The sequence below is a fragment of the Peromyscus leucopus genome, chromosome 1 (genome assembly GCF_004664715.2).
Source record: "Peromyscus leucopus breed LL Stock chromosome 1, UCI_PerLeu_2.1, whole genome shotgun sequence".
NCBI lineage: Eukaryota > Metazoa > Chordata > Mammalia > Rodentia > Cricetidae > Peromyscus > Peromyscus leucopus.
In genome coordinates, this window is record NC_051063.1 from 85,856,410 (window position 1) to 85,873,775 (window position 17,366).

The following is a 17,366-nucleotide window of genomic DNA, read 5'->3' on the forward strand; positions in this document are numbered from 1 at the left end:
AGCACGGTGCTTTACGGAGTCTCCATGTTAGGTGAGGTCACGTGACAGGGTGCCACAGGCAAACCACAAGCCTTACTCTCTTCACCTTCAAAATGAAGACAAGCAACCCATACATACACAATGAAATGACCTGTTTGTTGGGAGTTCAGTGCTCTCCACAGTAAGGCCTCAATCTGTCTTCTAAACTCCATCTCCTCACCCTGTTGGACTGTCCTTCCTGCTTCCTGGCCCCAATGCTTTCCTGTGCCATCACTTCAGTCTCTAGAACAATCTCGGGTGCACTGTGGGTAACCAGACCCCTCCCTTCCAGGTTCCCAATGCCATCTGTTTTGTGAAGCTTTTTGGCTCTTTTAAGATAACTCATTCCTTTCTGCTCTAAGAGTCCCCACATGGACATGCTGAAAGCCATTTTTCACATACTGCCTTATGCACTAACAGTCTACAGACTGCCTCTCGCTCACTAACACAGGGGCTCTACATGCATTCTTGTTTCTAGGACAATATTTTGCATATAAAAAATGAGCAAGAAATGCCAGCAGGAGGAAGGAAGCCATGGCTGGAGTTGAGAGACCCACTGGGCCTCTTTATTGAAGCCCCATCAGCAGCTGTCACTCATCCCTGGTCACCACTTCCTGAGGCAGAAGGGTCTGTCTGTTCAGATGTGAACACGGGCTTCACGCCACTGCCCACCTATGTGCGAGCTGTTCCATCTGTAACAACTGACCAAAGAGGCCTCGAGGTTGGGGGACCCAGTCACATCCGCCATACTCAGATGATGCTTTGCTCACAGGTCACAACTGTGGCCTTCCACACAGACGCTGAGACCCTGGTGAGTGACAGGGACCAGTTTTCTCCTTCAAAAGCTGCTTCTCACCTTCTAGAAAGGGGAAACGCAAAGGCCCTCTTCCCACCTACTGCCCTGCCCCGCTGCTTCCTCAGCGCCATGGTGACAGAAGCCACCTGCTCCCAACAGCGGACCTGGCAGCAGTGCCTGCTCTGTGCTTCCCTGGGCTCCTCACACTGACCCGCACAGCAGCTCCAACCAATGTGCCCTGAGGTCTAAGCCATGCTAGGACCCACTGCGCTTTCTTTGACTTAAATATACAGTTAATTCACCCATCGAAGGCTCTGGTGCAGCTGTCTTCCTCACAGATGCCTCTGCTTACTACTTACATCCTCACTCTGAGACATTTGCGTCCTTTTAGCTGCACTGTTTGCCTTTCAATGGAGGCTTATTCTGTAGACTGGGCTAGCCTGGAACTAGGATCCTCACGCCTCTGCTTCCCACATGCTGGGGTTATAGGCATGGACTGTTATGATAAAGTTCAGTGGACAGAGTGATGGCCAGGTATACACAATGTCTGGTGGTCAATCCCCAAGACCCATGAATAGGGTGTGGTGGCCTATGCCTATAATCTTATCACTGGGAAGGCAGGAGAATCAGAAGTTCAAGGTCATTCCCAACTACAAAATGAGGATAAGGCCAGCTGGGGATTCTAGGATCCTGCTCCTAAAGAACAGATAAATAAAAAAGAATTGCTGAGTGGTGGTGGCATATATCTTTAATCTCAGCACTGGGCAGACAGAGGCAGGCAGATCTCTGAATTTGAGGCCAGCCTGGTCTACACAGTAAGTTCCAGGATAGCCAGGGCTACACAGAGAAACCCTGTCTCACCACCCTCCTCCAAAATAAATAAAAAAAAAAAAAGGAAAATGATCAACTATTGTTATCATGCAGTTCCCACTCATTTGTAAAGCACCTACAGAACACTCGTGACAGAGACAAAGTCAGGAGTCCTGATCCACAGCAAACTGAAAGTGAGGACTGTGGGCTTGGTGACCTTGAGAGGAAGGGGAAAGGGTGGCAGCAATGACCTGTTTACCAGTCCACAACAACTGTGAGGAAGCAGTGAAGAAAAAGCCAGCATCAAAGGAATGCCTTAAGGACTGAACTCGTCTAGATTTTGCCTGTGTGTGTGTGTGGGGGGGGGGGGGGGCTGAGGAAGGCTTTCCAGGGACGGAGCATGTGAACTGAGCTCCAGCACAGAAATTTTTTAAAAGTACATTGAAAAAAAGTTCAAATTTAAGAGAAAAATATGAGAGCATGGGGGAAAAGAAAACAGAATAAACTGCATGTATGACAATTACATGTATAAAATTGTCAAAGAGCAAATTTAACTAATAAAATATTTGAGGAAAAAGAAAAAGGCCAGGATTATAAGACTGAACATGAAATTTCCTCCCTGGAGCAGGCCCTCGAGTCACCCGGAACAGTCATGCCCGGAACAGTCACTGCACAGTGGGCACATCTTTCTCGGCCGTCAGTGCTGCAGCGTTCACAGTCCACTGTTGGGTAGGACCACTGAGGTCCTCCTACAGCAGTCTACACAGAACTCTCTGGCACTACGGAAGCCAGCCAGCAAAGAAGAAGCTTCCAGGTTCGTCTGAAACTGGTTTCTTTGTACTCTACGGCCAAAGTGTGAGGTGTCTTCAGCAACGGTCTTCCCATGAAGCTATGATGGGCAACCAAGAGCAATGGCCAGAGCCTGTGTTATTTTAGAGACTTTTGGGGCCTCGATCAACACTTACTCCATGAGAGGTGGCCTATGCCCTGCACTGTAATGCTCAGTAAATGATACAAATCTGGGAGCAATATTGCCCATCCATGCAAGGTGATTTCACTGAAATTCTTTTTTACAAAACGTTAGATTTTGAACTTAGTTTACTAACTAGTGGGTTTCAGTTAGCCCACCCACCATCCTCCCTCTTCCCATTAAATCAAAACCACAGCACAAGGCCACAGTGAGCATGGATTTGTAAGCACCTCTGTAGTGGGCTGTACAGTCCAGAGAGCTACTGCTGGGTCGCTGGCAGTTCCAGTTGTAGTTCTGTGAGACCCTCCAGACTATTTCCCAAGTAGCTGCATTAGTTTACACACCCAATAACAGTACACACGTGTTCTCCTTCTGCCACACCCACACTTTTAGCATTTGTGGTCAAAAGCCCACGGCTGGGCAGTCACAGGCCCCAAGGTAGGGTCTACTCTTGTTATTTTCCTAACCCATCATGCAGTCAAAATGCCTTATAAATAGTCATGCTTACACCCACAGACCGGGGATGCTCTCAGTCTTGGTCAGAGAAGCTCCCTTCGTGGAGTGAGCAGCAGTCAATGCAGAGATGCCAAACCCAGGAGAGAGCTGGGAACAAGAGACTGTGTCATCAGCCGTAAACGGGACCTCTCCATCAGCACCACTCCCGTTGCCGCAGCTCCCACGAAGGCTCGGGGACGCTGATGAAAAGGAGGTGGGACTAATGGGAGACACTGCCCCCCCCTCTCCCTGCAGCTACCAGCCTACAGCTCCCCAGCGAGGAGTGGGACTTCAAGCCTCCTTGTCCACGCTGAGTTTTCGTCTGGCTTGGCCACAGGTATGTGTTGTGAATGCTGTCACCAACACTACGAGCACATATGTACAACTGCCCTGTTGTGTCTGGAAAACCATTTCCTTGTGGCAGCCATCACCTCTGACTGACACTATTTCTTCCACGCTGCCCTCTGTTCCACGAGGATCCCCGAGCCTTGGGAGGAGGGACTGTAATGCAGTAGGTCAACCACACTCAGGGGATGGCCACAACCCAAGAGTATATTGGCAGCACAAATTGGACTTGATAGGCTTAATAAAACAACAAGAAACAAGAGGCATAAAGTTAGCTGGGCGTGATGGGGCGGGTCTGTGAGGAGCTGGGTGCGGAGTGCGGATATACTCAAAATACATTGTACTAAATTCTTGAATAAGGAATAAAAATTCATAAAGAAGGAAAACATAAGAGGACACTAGGTTTAAAACACACAAAGTTAAAGCACTGTGTTGGGAGGAGGGCTGCGAAGTGCTGTCTCCTGGTATGACAGGGTGGGTTTCCCAGGCTCCAGTGCGGGTCCCCCCCCCCCACACACGGGAAGCACCAACTGGACTCTGGGCTATCAAAAACAAAAGACATGAAACTGGAAGAGGGCCATGTTGTGGGGGACCCAGAGGGATTGAAGGGGGGAAAACAGGAGGTTGTTACGAATGTTTCACTGTATAGTTGTATGACCTTCTCAGGAATAAAGGAAAATTTGAAAATAGAAAGAAAACTACAAGAATGGCAGAGAGCTCTGAGAGGAAGAGCGACGCTGTCATAGAGGTGACAGCAAACCAGCTCTGCCCGCTCCCCTGGGCCTCGCCTGCTCTCTCCTTCTGTGCAGTGGACTGCACAGTCTCTGATCCGCAGCCTGACTCAGCCATTTCATCTCGAGACTGGCTTTCCCGCAGACTCAAGGTTTGCGCGTGAGAAGTCAATCTGAAGGCTTGGGTGTGGAGCGCACACCTATTCCAGCACTTTGGAGGCTGGGGCGGGAGGATCAAGAGTTTGGGGCCAGCCAGGGAGGGCTGCATAGCCAGGACTGTTGGGATAGAGAGGGCCTGACACAGAGACAGACGGAAACGGGAGGAGGAAGGGAGGAAAGGGAGAGGAGGAGAGAAAGGAGCAGACAGACAGACAGACAAACCGCTAAAGCACAGTGCTGTCAATGTCACACTGCGCTTGCAGACTTCAACTCCGCAGCTACCTGGCGCCGGTGGCCAGGTGCCCTCAGGGCATGACTTCATCTAGTCTCAACTGAGATGCAACCCTGCCGCCACCTCTGCTTTGTACGTGGATAAACTGAAGCACAAAAAGGCCAACTTGCTCAAGGGTATCTGCTTCCCTAAGTCGCAGAACCAGGGGCAGATCCACTGTATTCGGGGAAACTTGAAAGCCACCATCAACCATGGCCTCAGCACAGCGTGCTGGTGGCCGAACCCAAGCGATCAATCTCACTTCTCCAGACCTTTGCTCGGACCCTTCACTACCTCAGAAGGCTGGGTCTTCCTTCCCTCTCCCCTCCCCCATGTCCTCCTTATAAAAACACACGTTCTTTTGAGCCACTGAAAAACAAGGACAAGAAACTATCTAGAGTAGGCAAAGAAAAGGCAGACAGGCATTTCTGGGCCATCTCTAGGTGGGAAACACTGACGTGCAAGTCTTTGGGGGCTGCTCAGCGCTCCCAGGTGACAGGCAGGAATATTTGCAGTAAATGTGCACAAACAGATAGAACTAGGCCCTTTCTAGCATCCCGAGCTGGCTTGCAGGGGGTTTAAGACCCCGGACTCAGCCCTGGCAGAGGGCAGCCTGAAAATGGAGAAGATGGAATCAAGACAGAATGAAGGCGGGCCCAAGAATGAAGTGGGGGGCGGGGACACTTTAGAGCCCGCTGAGATGGGAGGATGTTGGGGGGGACGGACAACAAAAACAACCAGCTCCCACAAGCTTCGTATTTAGCTCTCTCCTTCTCAGTAATTAGCTGCATTATTTATCTGGCCAGTAACTGCTCTGTGTGGCTTTCAGAAGGACAGTGATGGGCTTTTAAGGTTTAGTGTGATTGCATTTGGACTCCAGCAAAAATCATCAGATGAATTTTTAAACATGAAGCAGACACCACATTGCTGTGCCCAGCAGTCGCTTCAAGTCGGGGCGAAGGCCCAGCAGCCTGGAGTTCTAACACTGGTGCTGTTTTTATCCGTGCACAGGAGCCAGGGCTGAGCTTAAACTCTTGCCTTCCCAACACCCTCTTGATACTTAGGAGGAGCCTCTTGGGTAAACTACCCAGAGAGAATGGAGGTATCACCCCCAATAGCAGGGTATTTGCTATCCAAAGATTAGATTCCACATCCGTGTGCCTGGTGTTCAAACACATGAACAGAAACAATAAAAACAACCCTGAACCCGCTGTGGTGAAGCAGCCCTAACTTCGCAGGCTCCCTAGGCATCCTAGCCCAAGATGTCTGGCTGCCAGACCTGGCCTGAAATGGACAGAGAGACTGAAGGAGGTCAGGACAGAAAATATCTCACTCCTCCATCTGTCTCTATCAGCCTCTGTTATTGCCTGACTCCATGTTTCCTACTAGAGAAGCATTTAAAAATACTCACTAAGCCAGGCAGTGGTGGTGGGTGAAATTAATCCCAGCACTCGAGAGGCAGAAGCAGGCAGATCTCTTTGAATTCGAGACTAACCTGGTCTACAAAGAGAGTTCCAGGACAACCAAGACTGTTACAGAGAAACCCTGTCTCAAAAAAATTTTAAAAGAATAACAATATTCCGACTGCTGCTTTTTCCCCCTTAAGGCATCTGTCAGGACATGCATGCGGGGATGTGTGTGGTTGAGTCAGACTTCCGAAGTCACAAGGGAGCATCAAGGGTAGAGAGACAGGCAGGCTTACCTTGGGAGAGGCACTGGTTGGCCAAGGCCACCTGACCAGAATGCAGGTAGAGGTTGAGGCGGGTGAAGATGCCCACCAGGGAGGGGATGGTGATGAAGCAGTAGGCAACACAGGCCTAGAGAGAGGGAGAAGCGGATGGTGAGTCAATGTGCCCATGTCCACACACACACACACACACACACACACACACACACACACACACACACACACACACACGTGCGCGCGCACCAGCAATCCCAGTTCTGATGAGCTCTGGGAAGCTGGGGAGGAGAAAGGGGCGAAATAGAGAGTTTGAAAACTAACTCTTCATCCCTCACCACATTTATGACAGCTAACGCCTCTGAGTGGGCAACAGGGAACCGACTGCCCAGGAATGTGGAAGTAATAAGCAGCTAAGCTAGGGAGGCTAAAAAGCCAGACAGTGCTTGACACTAAGGACAGAGGCAAGCGGTAACCGTGTACGCCTGCCTCCCTTTCACTATAACCTCTTGGGCGTGATTTCATTTTAATAGACGGGGCACTGCCGCTCTACTGTGATTTGGGGAGTCACCCCAAGATACTGACATTTGGATGTAACTCTGACTTGGATAGAACCCTGACCAAGAGAAAAACTATACTTAACCTTCCAGTTACAGGCATGACGATATTATGTGAAAATGATACTGCTAGAGAAGGATTTTATGTTAATATATTAGAGAAAATTCAAGGGAATGCAGCTGGCACACAGAAATACAAATGTCTCTCTCAACCGCCTCAGAACACATGGAGGGTGAACATCCCTTATCTGAGGTGCTTCTGGTTTCAAAGAGTTTTGTGTGTTGGAACATTTGTGTACATAATAATATATTGTGAGGTATCCTGTGGAGGGGACCCCAAGTCAAACCACAGGATTCCATTATGTCCCCTATGTGCTTTATACACACAGCTTGGCAGTAACTGCACACAGCATTTCCAATAACCTTATACACAAAATACAGTCACAGCATGGAGCTGTCCATTTGTGGCATCACGGCAAGTATCAGATTTGGGAATGTTTTAGATCTGGAGATTGGAGATGTGTGATTTGTACTGAAATTTAGGCTTCTTGGACATTTCTTTTGAAAACGATACAGAAGCTGATTAGCCCACTGATTCCTAGGGAAAAACAAATCTTGAAAATCAACACTAAGCCACCCTTCTCAGGACACATTTAGCATCCCCGGGAACAGTCATTCAGCAGAGTGCAGACTCAAGAGCCTGCTGCACTCCGTGTCTGGAACCCGATCTGTAGCACATACCCGGACAAATGCCGCCGTCTTTCTGGAGTGGTTCCCTTTCATGACTGCTCTTGTTTCCATTGCCAGCCGGTTCACACTCTAGATTTGGGAAGAAATCAAACAGAAATAAATGGTAACCAATTGACCATGACCCAGAGTGACGTCTTCCAGAGGTTAGGATGCGGGCTCTACAAACAACCAAAATGGACCAAGACTAACCAGCTGGCTCCTTACACTGAAATACTAAGATCAATAGGCAGGTCAGGCTTGAGCAAATATCTCCAAGATAATAGAACACAGGCACTCGCTGTGTCAGCCACAGCATAACAAATGAACATTTTCTTGGTTTAATGAGTAGCCGGGGTTTGTTTACCCCATTTCCAGGAGTCTCATATCTAAGCACCAGATCTCAGGAAACTTCCAAACCCAAGAGTAGGCTGAGCAATGTAACCGCATGATGCTAATACTAACAGCAGTAACCACAGCCACGTTGTTCAGCTGATACACCAGCTCATTTGATCCTTACAACCCTACAGGGGGGCTCCATTTTATAGATGAAGTCTCTAGATTTAGGTCTTAGAATGATTGGTGCAAAATAACATACTAAGGAGGAAACAAGTTCCTACAAAGTGTTTTTCTTCTTCAGCAGATAAAAAATGATTAAAAAGAATAATGGGAGTTTGGGTTCCCAAACTGGGTACCATGGCACCATCAGGATGTTGCAATCAAGGGCAGATTTTAAGAAATAGCAATTGTTGGACTCTGTGCAAAGTGCTGGTGTGCCATAGCTTGTGACTTCACTGAATTATGTCCCTCATGGCCATACTCTGCGTAAGTGGACTTTCGGCAGCCACAGTGATAAAAAGCAGGGGGGTGGGGGAGATTGATGGGGAACAGAAAATAAGGGCAGTGGTAAGTGATCTGAGTCCAGGGCTGGGACTGTGCAGAGCTGACAAGCACGCACACGCTTCATCAGGAAGCGATCATGGTTATGCAAGTGGCATACTTTGGTCTGTTTTGCTGGACACAGGGGTGGAACCCAGGGCCTCACACGGGTGGAACCCAGGGCCTCACACATCTGAGACCCTGCCACTGTGCTCCACACCCAGTCTGCAACTATGTTCTTTAGGAACTGTTTTTAAAAGAACAAAATTAAAATGCTATTTTTTTCTTTCCATTTTATACATATATATTATTTTACTTTTTCTGATGTTTTTCGAGCTGTTAGCTGGTTAATCATAAGCAGAGCTGTTACTAAGGGGTCAGCAAGTCTGCGGAGAGCAGCAAACCACTGGTTAGACAGGGCCTCGGGTCACCTGCCCATCAGTGGAGCCCAGTGCAGACCACTTTATTCTTGTCACTATCACCAAGAAATGAGAGCATGCAAATTTCTGAGAAGGGGGGTGGTTTATTCAAGAAGAAAAGAAATCAATGAGACATAAAAAGAAAGAAAAAATGACTGGGAGTACTCAAAGGCTTAAGCAAAGCTGTGGATCTGATTAGTCTCCGAGGAACCATCTTTCCAGCCCACGAGGAGAAAAGCAGGAGAGTGCTTGAAGAATCAGACTGCAAGCTACTTGATGCCAGCACTGGGGGGTAGGAGTGGTGCTGGAGAGGCAGAAGGATCAGGAGTTCAAAGCCAGCCTCAGCTACAAATTTGGAGTCAGCCTGGACCGCACAAGACCTAGTCTCAAATAACTGAAAGAACACTCCCAGATTGAGCCTAGCATGTGGTATATTGACAACCAATCAGCACTCATTGAAAGAACACATGACAAGAATGCTTACATGGATCAGCTGCACAAGAACAGGTTCCAGGTTGCAAAACATCGACCTGGACTCAACGTAAAAGCTGAGCTGCTGCTCAAAATCACGGCCGAAGGAGACCTAGATTCAAAGAGAGAGAGACGCTAAGAGGCACAGTGCTGTTATTAGTGGGGAGCCAAACACGTGTTGTGCATGAATGCGTGTGTGCCCACACATTCATGCACAAACACACACATACACCCACATAGACACACACACACTTTCTCCCTAACTAAAAAGGTCTCATATCAGTTCAGCCCAAGCAGAACTAAAAGGTCACTCTGAGAAGCCAGCTCTGTGACCAGAGCAAGAAATCCAGGGGCATAGAATAGGAGCAGGGCAAAAATAGAATTTTTCCACACTAGCAAGGAAAGGAAACCATGGAATTTTGTTTGTTAGCTGTGGCTTTTTCACAGAACATAAATTGGGTCCTTGGGAGCCATTTGTCACAAGGGCTTCCCTAATACGGGTCACACCCTACTGTTTCTCGATGAGGATCTGACCTCAGCAGCTAAAAGGAAGTGTCTCCACCTTAACCCCTTGCAAGGAGCCTCTTTCCTTGTCTTTATGAAAAGCTGGACAGTAGGAGAGAGTTGGCTGTCCTCAGATCAGTTTGCACAGAGCTCCGCTGTTCCCATAGTATGTGTGAGGCTCACACCTTACTCCCTGAGACTTGGTGACATTCAGACAAAGGCTGAAAAAGATAAATTGCTCCTGGTCAGCATACTGTGTTAGCCAAGAGTGAAGGAGAGGCACTTGGCAAAATCCCCAGGTCCATTTCCTACCTTTTGGGAACCAAAAGGCTAATGGTGAATGTCCATCAAAAGTGATGGTACCCAGAGAACCAGTAGGCAGCTTCACTTTTACATTGTTATTGGGAGACCTCAACATTTCTACCTCAGTCAGTTTGGATTCTGATGTTTTATTAAAATAGAGGATCCCAAGCCAGGTGTGTGATGTGCACCTATCATCCTAGCTACTGAGGCAGGAGGACTGCTTCAGTCCAGAAGTTCAGGGCCAGCCTCGGCCACACAGTAAGACCTCAGTAACGCCCAGAATTAAGGTAAAGATGAACTGGGACATCAAATGGCAGGATGTTTCCATAAAAGACTAAAGCAGTCCTTTCAATTGTGAGACCTTCTCCGACTCTTCCCATCAGGAGGTGGGTTCTCTTCACCTCCTCTCCCTCACAGATGATCCATGTCTCACTTTGACCAACAGAACTCAGCAGAATACCGCTGAGGGTCACTGTATATGTAAGGCTTGGCTTTCTGAAGCCTTGAGCTTCCATATTGTACCCTCATGAAGACAGCACCACGTGAGACATAAAAACTAAGACAACTAGATGACATGGGGGGACAGGAAGAAGCTACTTGGAAGACAATGAAAGCCATCCAGCAGTAGCCACGTGAGCTGACGTCCTCTGAAGCCTGGATGGCCAGCCAACCCACAGACTACAAACTAAGAAAACAAAGCAATGATGGCTGCTGGAGATGGCGGAGTCAGCTTCCATGGTAAGATGCCAGTGTTCCCCTAAACAATTCCATACCATTCTCATGCAAGCTACACTAGTGAAACTCAGAGGGTCACAAAAAAATTGAAATAAAAAAGACATGAAAGTAAGAGGCAGACTTGTTGCAGAAGGGTCCAGAGGGAGAGAGGGGGGAATGAGAGAGGGTAAGGGGGTGATATGAACAAAATACAATGTTTACTTGTATAAAATCATCAAAAAAGAAATTTAAAAAACAAAACAAAACAAAACAAAGAGAGCAGCTATCCGATGCCACCACACTTCAGGTTAACTGCCAAGCAGCGGTAAATGAATGGAGCGGACGTGGATGTGCACCTGGCTGGTTTGACCACCACTGACAATCCACATAACAGCTGCTTCACGGACTTGACTCTCCATTCTCGGTCTCCATGGTTTGGGTCACCGGGAGTCTCAGATCTCCCAAGTTGCATGGTTAATCATGATTGTCAACTTCCCAGAGTTTAGAATCACCAGGGAAACAGGCCTCTGGGCATGTAAATCAAGAATGATCTAGACTGAGTAAATTAAGATGAAAAGAACCACTCTAAGAGTAGATGGTGCCATTCCCTGGGCTGTGGTCCCAGACTACAGCAAAAGGAGAAAGTATGCCAAACACAAGTCAGTCAGTCTCTCTCTCTCTCTCTCTCTCTCTCTCTCTCTCTCTCTCTCTCTCTCTCTCTCTCTCTCTCTCTGCCTGACTGTGGACACAAAGTGACTCCCTTGGTAACATGACTGCCTCCACCTCCACCATGATGGACTATATATACTCTCAAAATGTGAGCAGAAACAAACCCCTCCTTGCTTAAGTTGCTAGGCTACAGGGTCAGAGGTGAGCCTGTTCAGGACAGAAGGCAAGGGAAAGCCAGTGGGACCAGAAGACATGGATGGAAGTCCTGTGGCGGAGGAGACCCGAGTTCAGCCACTCCCCAGGAACGTTCGTCTACATCTTCCCTGTCCCGCCCCTCCCCCTTTAACTTTTCCCACAGTTGGCTTCTCTTGGCTCCCTTTGCCCCCATGGGAGTCTTGGCAAACGTCAGAAACTTCTAATTCCATCTTATCTCGGTAAAAATGAAAAGCACTGGGGAACACAATGTGAGTCACTCTCGGCAGAGGGGATAAACAATGACATCATGTTTCCAAGTGAACTCAAACTTCTTTCCCACAAACTTACCATTTTTATAAATCCATTGATCAGGTGGGCCAGCATCCTCTTCTCGTCCTCAAGCGTGAGAGCGCTGGGATCAATAATGGTGCATAATTAACACGGAGGCGGCAAATGTAGCCGCCCGAGGAGAAGCGCTCCAGAGGCAGGCGGGTTAGAGGGAGGCTACTGTGCATTTTCTCGATGCAGAAACTCCCAACAGGCTGCCTGTCTATCTTTAGATGGAAGTGTTAACCAAAGGGAACGGAATTCAAATGTATGTCTCTTCTCCCCGACGATGCCATCCCAAGGCACGGTTATCAACAGCACAAGAGAAGGCAACTTTCTCTTCTTTAGAATTCAGACAGCAAGCCCTGACGTCAGAGTTCACACTTCAGAGAAAACCTGGCGTCTCCTTATTTTTAAAATTTTCTACTACATACACACCAAAGAACTTTCTTCCCTTTTTTCTTTTTTCTTTTTCTTTTTTTCCCCTCAAGACAGGGTTTCTCTGTGTATCCCTGGCTGTCCTGGAATTCACTCTGCAGATCAGGCTGGCCTGGAACTCACAGAGATCCACCTGCTTCTGCCTCCCGAGTGCTGGGATTAAAGGCGTGCGCCACCACCCTTTGTTATCAAAGAACTTCCTAATGAACACACACACACTAGCCATCAAGCTGCTACCATCGACACCTTGGGATGCTTGTTTTATCACCCGACTACCTATCCCTACCTCCACCCATCAATCACCTTACTTTTGGATGTGTGGGAAACAGAGCTCACTTATATTCTGCAGAAAATTTAACACAAATATAAACTTCCTGAGTCTAGTTTGATTATACACACAAAGAGCTCCCCAAGTTTATTTTTAGGGTTTTCAAAAATTTGGGGATGGAGTTTGAGTTCAGTGGTAGAATGATTGTCTAGCATTGTGTAAGGTCCCTGGGTTTAATCTCCAGGAACAAAAATAAATAGGATTGAGAGTTTTTGTTTGAGCTGGGTGGTGGTGGTGGCGGCGGCGGCGGCGGTGGTGGCGCACGCCTTTGATCCCAGCACTCGGGAGTCAGAGCCAGGTGGATCTCTGTGAGTTCGAGGCCAGCCTGGTCTACAGAGCGAGGTCCAGGACAGGCACCAAAACTACACAGAGAAACCCTGTCTCGGGAAAAAAAAAGAAAGAAAAGTTTTTGTTTGGCTCGTCATAAGGGGAAATACATTCTGACAAACATTGTGCTGTTCTTTGATATACAATGTGCCCTCGGTTCTTTTCAGTTTTAGTATTTGAGATAGGGTCTCACTATGTGGCCCACATTAGCCTCCTGCCTGAGCCTGGAGTACTGGACTGGAGGTGTAGGGCACCATGCTTGGTGCCCCTCAGTTCTTTGAGAAAACGTTTTCCAGCCTTCTTCATAGCTAGGTGTGACAATGTGACTGCAGTGAAGTGTGACTCTTCCAAGTGTTGTCCCTCAGAGGAAGCTGCATGGGCTGGACTGTGGATGTGGCCTGCGTGGACACAGGCCACCTTCCACCAGGAAGATGAGGGTAGCACAGCTCTGGGATGCCAGAGCAGCAACACAGAAGGGCCCTGGATCCTTAGGTGATCAGTACCCAAGAGCTACCATTCTCCACTCAGGTCTCCTGAGCCAAACACTACCTTGCAAATATAACTATCTGTGTACCTTTATTTCTATTTTTGCTCAATGTAAGTCTACTGGGCCCGTTTATTATGAAAATGTGTTGTTATTGTTGTTGTTAAGACAAGACCCCACCTGCAGTCTGTCCTTGAACTTGTGATCCTCCTGCCTTAGTCTTCCAAGTGCTGGGATTACTGGTGTGCGTCACTTCGCCTGACAAATGTGTAATGATACTGATAACGCTTGGATTTTTATAACTACTCATGAATTTGAAGGCACAGTTATAAAGATTCTAAAATTAAAGGGAGGAAAAAGAAGAAATGCATCCTGTGGATGATGAGATTCCAAAGCGACATTCTCAATTCTTAAAACACTTCGAGTGAATCAAGCTGCTGTGCAAAAATTCTTGGAGATTAAAATAGCCACCAACAACTTGTAAGATGGAAACAGCCTTTGAGTGAAAGGCTAAGGCTTGAGGCTAGACCTGCGCTCTCAACATTCTGGGCACATAAAGCCACCCTGAAAGCTATGTCTTTTGCATGTTAAATAACAAGGTAGGAATGAGATAAACTGAGAGGCTATGGTACTGGTTGAGTGAGCTGCCACTGGGCCATCGCTGCTCTCAGGAATCTCTAGGAGACAGAATTGAAGGTCACTTGCGCAAAACCAGCCCCTTCTCCCCAACAGAAATCCCTCCATAAAAACATTTGCTATCTCATTTTTCTTTTAAAGGTTGGCCTGTGCTCCTTGCTCTATAAGACTGGAGTGTTGTTTTCAATAGGAGCGTGTGTGTGTGTGTGTGTGTGTGTGTGTGTGTGTGTGTGTGTGTGTGTGAGACAGAGAGAGAGAGAGAGAGTTCATGTGCATCGTGGGCATGAAGGAGCCTGCAGAGGAAAGAAGAGGATGTCAGATCCCCTGGAAATGGAATTATAGGCAATCGTAAGCCAACATGTGGGTCCTGGGAATCAAACCCAGGTCCTCTGCAAGAGCACTAAGCACTCTTATTCACTTTGTTCTCTCTCTAGCCCCAGTTTTCGGGAATCTAGACCAGATCAAGCTGTTTGCTGCAGCAGCTTATAGACGTCACTCCGTAATGCACCCCAGCCATGCTGCATCTCAGCTTTAAGGGCACTTACTTCACAGAGTCATGCATGGTCTTGCAAATGTGCAAAAGGGCATTCAGGATGACGGGGTCCTTGGTTGGCTCCTGCTGGTGCCTAGAAGACATTAAGAGACAATTGTCCATGGCCATGAAAGATTGGGTTTGGTTTTCAATAGCTGTATGAGAACCCCAGATGCTCTGTCTTGTACTGCGCACAGGCAGCAGCGATCAGTGAGACACACTCTGGTTTCCCTCTCAGCTCCTCTGTGAGTCACAGGAGCGCTCCTACACATCTGACCGCTCCTGGTTGCAAAATCACCATAAGCCATTGCCTGTGCCGGGCAAAGGGAAAGTGTCTTTTTACCATGATGAACACCTTCTGCAGCTGCCCACAACCTGCATGGAAGTTAAGTGCCAAGCAAAGCATGACAGGAGCAATACCCAAGATGAACCTTCATGTAAGGTAGGTGTGTTCATTCCACATATGCTAAAGATAAAGCAGTCAATACTAATCGTCAGGAAAGAATTCATTTAAAAAACTGTATTTCTCATTATTGTGTGACCTTGTGTGGGTGGGTGCAGGCATGTCATGGTATGTATGTGGATTTTGGGTACAGGCATGTCACGGTATGTATGTGGAGGTTGGGTGCAGGCATGTCACGGTATGTATGTGGATTTTGGGTACAGGCATGTCACAGTATGTATGTGGAGGTTGGGTGCAGGCATGTCATGGTATGTACGAGGGGGGTTAGAGGACAACTCTGGAGTCAGTTACAGGTTCCGGGGACTGAACTCGGGGGGTCAGGCTTGCACAACCAGTGCCTTACCCCATGAGCTACCTCACCGGCCAGGAATTGATCTTCTAGAAAGATAAGATGAGGTCAGCAAGACGGCTCAGTGGGTAGAGGTGCTCGCCACAAAGCCTGACAACCATACAGTGGAAGGGGAAAACTGACTCATTCCTCTGACCTCCACATCTGCACTGCGGCATGTGCACACACACGCATGCACATGTATGAATACACACACACATGCACACGCACGCACACATGCACACACATGCATGAATACACACACACACACACAATTAAAAAAAAAGGGAACAATACACAACCATATTTATGTTCTTAGAATTCAGAGCAATTTTCATTACCTAAGAGAACCAATGTGAAATCACAGGTAAACCGAACTAGTTACATGTTGCCCATTTACATGTAAAATTAGCATGTGACTTTAAAAATGGGTTTTCATCTTTGTCCACAGACTATCACATCGCCTCACCTCCCTCCACCTTTCTGGACCGCACATGCCCTCACTTGACTTTTCTTATCTCACCCACATCACTACCTGAACTTATTACCTCTTTTCTTTTGGTCTCATCACTTAAGATACAGAGGGGTTTTATTCTTGTTTTGGGTTTTTTTTTTTTTTTAATAGAATCTGGTTACCCAGATTGGTTTCAAATTCTAATTGCCCTAAGCAATCCTCCTGCTTCAGCCTCCTGAACAGCTGGAACTGCAGTCACATGCCCACATGTGTGTGCTGTGATAAGCCCTCAATGAGTATGTCCAAGGGTAGTTGCATGTGACATTCTCCACTATTTAACAGGCACTTTGTGTATCTCTATTTGGAAAGATGATGTTCTATCTTAAACACTTAGTATTTTAGAATAAAAAAAAAAACTAAATTAAAATTAAAATGTTGGGAAGATGGCTCAGCAGGTAAGCATGAAGACTGGAGTTCAAATCCCTAGCTCCCTTATAAAAAGCTGTGCACTGCCTGTACATTATTGCATGGGACACTGCTAGCAGCCCGTTTAAGAACATGGACTTAACGACAGGAACTATATCAGAAAATAAATCTGAGTTCGTCCGCTGTATACCCAGCAATGAAGACAGCCGTCTTTGCTCCAGTCCCCTCTGAGTCTGTTTTCATTCTGTAAATGTTGCTCCGCAAGCAGTCCACGCATCTCCTTCGTAATGAATTTGGTGGCACAGTGCTGCAACCGCAGTACTCAAGAGGCTGAGACAGGACGGTACTGCAAGTTCAAGGCTACCCTGGGCTGCACAGCAGGTACCAGGGCAGCCATGGATATTCAGGGCCCTCACTGATGCTAACAAACCAACACCAATCATAATGCAGAGAAAGACTCCTTCCAAAGCCATGCTGAAGAACTGTGGCCAGCATCCTGTCAACATCTGACAGTTTGGTTTGTACCTGATCTTTTTTTTTTTTTTTTTTTTTTTTTTACATTTACTTATTTTGGGGGGAGGGTGTGCTCCACAGTATGCACATAGAGCTGGTTCTTTCCTTCCATCTTGGGGGTTCTGGAGACTGAACTCAGATCAGGCTTGGTGCCAAGCACCTTCATGCACTAAGCCAATCTCTCTAGACCTCCTTTGGCTTTCTTAAGCATTAATTACTAACTTTTTATCATGATGCCCAATATTTAAAAAATTATCACGAGGCTGGAAAGACGTCTCAAGAGCTAAGAGCACTTACTTCCATGTTCAATTCCCAGTGCCCAAATGGGGCTTACAACCACCTTAACTCCAGTTCCAGAGGATCCGATGCCCTCTTCTGACCCCCAAGGGCTCCTACA

General features: G+C 47.4%; 1 protein-coding gene across 2 annotated transcripts in view; it reads right to left on the reverse strand.

The window, feature by feature from the left end:
• Vps35l (VPS35 endosomal protein sorting factor like) overlaps window positions 1–17,366 on the reverse strand; it is a 105,944-nt gene that overhangs the window by 26,515 nt on the left and 62,063 nt on the right. For both annotated transcript variants that reach the window (XM_028867798.2, XM_037211123.1), the window contains 5 exons: window positions 14,799–14,879; window positions 12,062–12,125; window positions 9,342–9,440; window positions 7,575–7,652; window positions 6,298–6,412 (listed from right to left, as the gene is read on the reverse strand). In XM_028867798.2, coding sequence (XP_028723631.1) covers window positions 6,298–6,412; window positions 7,575–7,652; window positions 9,342–9,440; window positions 12,062–12,125; window positions 14,799–14,879 — 437 coding nt within the window. The remainder of the gene's footprint in view (window positions 1–6,297; window positions 6,413–7,574; window positions 7,653–9,341; window positions 9,441–12,061; window positions 12,126–14,798; window positions 14,880–17,366) is intronic.